The sequence below is a fragment of the Sceloporus occidentalis genome, unplaced genomic scaffold (assembly GCF_023333645.1).
Source record: "Sceloporus occidentalis isolate IW3139 unplaced genomic scaffold, rSceOcc1.0.p SCAF_328, whole genome shotgun sequence".
NCBI lineage: Eukaryota > Metazoa > Chordata > Lepidosauria > Squamata > Phrynosomatidae > Sceloporus > Sceloporus occidentalis.
The window spans coordinates 621943-626975 of record NW_028317308.1 but is presented as its reverse complement, the minus strand read 5'-3'; the positions used below and the strand labels follow the sequence as shown (position 1 = coordinate 626975).

Genomic DNA, 5033 nt, shown 5'->3' with positions numbered 1-5033 from the left:
AAATCAATTCCAAGGCAGAGTCCAATTGTTTCTTGCCTAGGCAGTTCCACCATACTAAATCTAGTATCCTAGTTAGCTTATTCAAGCACCAAGTATAAAAGAAAAATTTTATTAGAATTCAGAGCATTTATAACAAATGTATTCTACAAACAACCAGCAGACTCTGATCATGCAGCAGGCTGCTAACTGCTAAAAAAAAAAAAGTATTTCCAGTGCTGCTAGAAATGGAGCAAAGTGCAATCTGCTAAAAAAAAACAAAAAAAAACACCCAGTGATATAGACTGATTATTTTACAAATGGAAAGCAGGGATCAGGTTGGGTAGACAACCTCAACTACAATGGTTCCAGATGAGCTAGGATTCCGACGGGTTCATGGACACAGGTTTTGCCCTGGTAACTGTGCCTATCTCCCATTGCAATGAATATGGTTTATATTATTGGCAATCGCCATTCTCTCGTGTCACGATCATAGTGCAGAGTACTGCAAAAACATTTCGAAGGGACTATTTGAATGCTATGGGTGGCAAGCCACACTTCCAATAATTAAAACCTCTGAATAAAGTGCAACACGAGAGTGCAATGGGTTCTGGTCCCTTTTATGTTCTAATATTCCTCTGTGTACATCGTAAAGTGCATTCCATGTAATATCCTTTTCCACAAGGTAGGTTTGAACAGGGCTCCTAAACAAATGCAGGTGGCCACAGTTTAGCTAGCTGCCACTACCCACACAAAGCGTCTCCTCCTGAGCCCACCCTCGGTTGGACATTGCATACTTCAGGATAGCTTCAGTAGCAGTGTAGCTCTTGCGGCCCTGGACACAGGCCTCGATCTCTGCCTGCGACAGCTGGCTTTGTAGAAAGAGGTGCAGTTGGCTGTCTGACAGCAGGACCATGTTCTGTACAGCTCTGTAGACAAACAGTACAATATGAGCAGCCAGACACTGCAGTGCTTCTCATTGTAAAGGAGAAGGCATCTACAGAACAACCAACAATGTAATGCATCACGTATCGGGTAGCTTTTACAAGGTTGACTACATTGGCCACATATACATTTCACAAGTTGCTCACCAGCAGAAATCTGTTCATGTTTTCGGGTCAGGCCAAAGCCACCACTCCAGCTGCTTCCAGGACTTACCTCTGCAGAGGACACGCAGCACAGTGTACAGAATACTAGGCCGTGCCAGGGGAGTACAGTCCTCCACAGTATAAAAGGGCAGATCAGGGAGATCAGAGATCTCATATGTAACTGACCTATTCAGCAGCATCACACCTGGGAGCCAAAAAGGTGATCTGGCGCATGTTTTGCAGCAAAAGGCTGCTGCCCCAAGTCTAGGCCAGAATATGCCAATGTTCACAGCAGTAAACTGCTCACCAAACATTACACACAAGTGCTGTACTCGGGGTAATATGTTATGTTATATCACAAGGAAGCCCTTTTAAAGTATACTATATGCTCTGCAATAGCAACTTGGTACACAAACAGTTTGTTACTCTCACAAATCAAGTGAATGACTACACCCCAGATCCTGCTCTGCAATAATACATTTTAAAATGAATATAATTGCACACGTATCGCAGGCATTCACTCACTGTTCCAAGAATTGCTGAAGTCCCATACGCCTCTTCTCAACGAAATCATCGCTGCTTCCAATGTGGAAAGGGAGCTTCCCAGGCAAAGTAGGAACAGGTCTGAGAAGAAAAAAAAAATTATGACACAACCGGAAAGAGAGAACCCAGACAGAATACAGCAAGTCAATGAGTCCGGCGAGAGAGCAGAACACTTCCGATTAATGAAATAATTGCTCGCCTAAACCCAGGACTTGCTTTGCTTTATTAAGGTCTTGTGATAACTACAAAGTGCTATTATACGGTTGCCACTACTACAGTTTAACTGAACTAAATTTATTGCAGAGGTTTACACCGCCCGTAAAAATCATTTGTTTTAGATGATACCAGGTGGCAAAACTAGCATTTCAATTTCCTATTCCGATATCTCCCCAATACATACAAACACAGTGTGCAAATATAGGGTAAGTAACCTGATATAAAGGGAGAAATATTTTAATTCTTGCAAACAGAAAAATAACTGCACCATACAAAGACAACGTGGATATGACTGCTTCCAGTGGTGTACATGTGATGCTGGTTACCAATATGAACATATTGGTTCGGTATTCAGAATCCTTAATGGCAATAACAAGTGAATCTGTCCCCAAACAAAATCTCCAAATAATTACCACCAAAAGATGAAGGGAAAAAAATTAGTTTGGTGTAACAGGCTCAGACTAGATGCTTAAAACTTAAACGGACACTTCAGCCATTATGAGCACCTTAACAGATATGATAGCTGCATGTACCCCTTTCCCTTTACATGTTAACCCTTTTGCTAATGAATGGGTGGATACTGCAGAACCCCCCCCCCCATGCGCATGTACCCCTTTCCCTACCCACGCTAAGTGCCATGCAGGAGAACACATCTCCCTGCACACAATATACTTATTGCTGGTTGGCACCAGAGCCGGCTCGGACTCGGTTAAGACCTCAGCACATGTGTAAAAAGTGTTATCAACAGAAGTCCTTTTCTCCCACAGACTGGCTGCCGACGAGTGGCAGCAATAAAAAGGAGTATGGCAACTGCAGGACTGCATCTTCTATGTGCTTTTGTGTTTGTTTTTCTTGTTTTGGAAGAATGCATATTCAAGTACTCAGAGTAATTTAATATGAATACTTATACAGTGGGGCTGTCAGTTAACTTTGTCATTGTTAGATTATTATAACTGTGCCACTATATAACAAGTTGAATACATGATTTGTTGCATTAACAGAGTTAAGCGGCTTACCTACAGAACCACCATTTTTACACACAGGCCACCTCAAAGTCATTAAACGTTTAACAAACCCACAAGTAACTCACACTAAGCCGGCGTTTTTCTGAAGCTGCTTCCTTAACCATGCGAACTCCCGATAACGTCTCCTCACACAAGAGGTCTTGGCAGTAAAAGCCTTGCTGTTTGTCTGAAAATGTAAAAATAGAGTTGTTACAATGAACGGTCTCCTCGGCTTTGCATAATGTCATGCCAGGCACGGGTTGCACTTACATGGAGAAAGATTTTATAATCCACGTAGGAGGTCCACGATCCTTCATTCTGCAGCCTGGGATCCTGCACACGGATAGTGATAAACTCCTGCAAACACATGTAAAGATGGATCACAAACAAACAGACGAAGAACCACCAATCAACATATTAAAATAGAGGTGGAAAAAAGAGAGCGTGCTACTCCATGGAAGAAAATGTTGGACATTTTGAGACCATCTTCGGGTTCAGACTCGATATTTCAGAACACACCTACATGTAATATTAGAATGTATAGGAAAAGTCATCACAAATGGCAACCATTCTCTACATTCTAATTTTATATTTATTTTTTTCTCTCAAAAAGGTCATCTTAACTAAAGCATTGAGGGTCTTGATTTTGGTTGTATTTATTACACTGATCAGCTATAACAAGAAGCCCACCTGCCTAATATTGTGTAGATCGACAAAACAGCCCTGACCTGTCGAGGCATGGACTCCTCTAGACCTCTGAAGGTGTGCTGTGTCACCCGTTAGAGGCAGGTCCTTTAATGTCCCGTACGGCCTTAAAGGACCTGGGGCCTTCACGGATGGGACTTGTTTTTCCAGCGCATCCCACAGATGCTCGATTGGATGGAGATCTGGGGAATTTGGAGGCCAAGTCAACACCTTGAACTTGTTGTTGTGTTCCTCAAACCATTCATGAACCACTTTTCCTTTGAAAGAGGTCAATGCCATCAGGGAATGAAACGGTGTACATGGTCTGCAACAACGTTTAGGTAGGCGGTACGTGTCAAAGTAACATCCACATGAATGGCAGGTACAAAGGTTTCCCAGCAGAACACAGCCCAAAGCATCACAGCGTCTCCTCCGGCTTGCCTTCTTCCCACAGTGCATCCTGGTGCCATGTGTCCTCCAACATAATGTGAAAGAAAGTGTGATTTATCAGACCAGGCCACCTTCTTCCATAGTCTAGTTCTTATGCTCACATGCCCATTGTAGGGACTTTGGGCACTGGACAGGGGTCAGCATGGGCACCCTTACTGGTCTGCGGCTACGCAGCCCTATACACAACAAACTGCATCAGAATGAGCATTAACTTTCTCAGCCATTTGAGCTACAGAAGCTCATCTGTTAGAATTGGCCACACAAGCCAGCCTTCGCGCCCCCCCCCCCCCCCCCGTGCATCAATAAGCCCTGGCCGCCCATTACACCTAGAGCTGCAGTTTTGGAGATGCTCTGACCCAGTCGTCTCGCAATCACAATTTGGCCCTTGTCAGAGTTGCTCAGATCCTTACGTTTGCCCATTTTTCCTGCTTCTAGCACATCAACTTTGAAAACCAAGCGTTCACTTGCTGCCTAATATATCCCACCCAGTGACAGGTGCCATGATAACGAGATTATCCGTGTTATTCACTTCACTGGTCATAATGTTATGGCTGATCAGTGAAAATTGAATTACTCAGGAGATACCACACCACATACTAACAAGAATTGATGCCCATAAAACAATAGTATGGCATTAGTCACCAAACCAATAATCATGGAGCTTAGACAGGCCCAGACTTGAATATGTACCTGCTCCGTTAAAGGTGAGGTCATTTCAGCCGTCATGTCTCGTTTTAATCAGCACATTCTTAACACCAGCACTGTTTCATGTTAGAAATTCTGTGAAGTTAAACATATGACATGAACACACATTACCAAATACATAGAAGGCAAGCAACTTACGGCACAAATCACAAGAGGTAGGTAGTTATAGTTCCTGAAACTGAAACCTCCTAAAAATATTGGAGCATTACATTTTATGTTAGTTTATAAAGATCTCGGTGAATGCATACGTTCCTAAAACTAAGCTGGCTTACTAATGCTATATAAAAAACACACATTTTGTGACCAAAAAGTACGTAAACAGCACTCTTAATTTTTGAGTTACTGGGTTTCAGCGATACCCATTACT

The 5033-nt window shown here is 42.8% G+C and overlaps 1 protein-coding gene across 1 annotated transcript; it reads right to left on the bottom strand.

Annotated features, from left to right (window-relative positions):
* Window positions 1–709: 709 nt before the first annotated feature.
* On the bottom strand, window positions 710–4687 carry LOC149274518 (sorting nexin-11-like). The gene is made up of 5 exons (XM_089505442.1): window positions 4652–4687; window positions 3098–3184; window positions 2914–3014; window positions 1590–1688; window positions 710–905 (listed from the first exon to the last, which is right to left on the bottom strand). The coding sequence occupies exons 1-5, from the start codon at window positions 4685–4687 to the stop codon at window positions 710–712; spliced, it is 519 nt and encodes a 172-aa protein (XP_089361568.1).
* Window positions 4688–5033: the final 346 nt, after the last annotated feature.

Coding starts and splice junctions, on each gene's coding strand:
- LOC149274518 (XM_089505442.1), bottom strand. CDS start 4,687: ATGACGGCTGAAATGACCTCACCTTTAACGGAGCAG. Junction 1,689..2,913: donor CAGAAAAACGCCGGCTTAGT/GTGAGTTACTTG, acceptor TTTTCTTCTCAG/ACCTGTTCCTACTTTGCCTG. Junction 906..1,589: donor CTTCAGCAATTCTTGGAACA/GTGAGTGAATGC, acceptor GTTTGTCTACAG/AGCTGTACAGAACATGGTCC.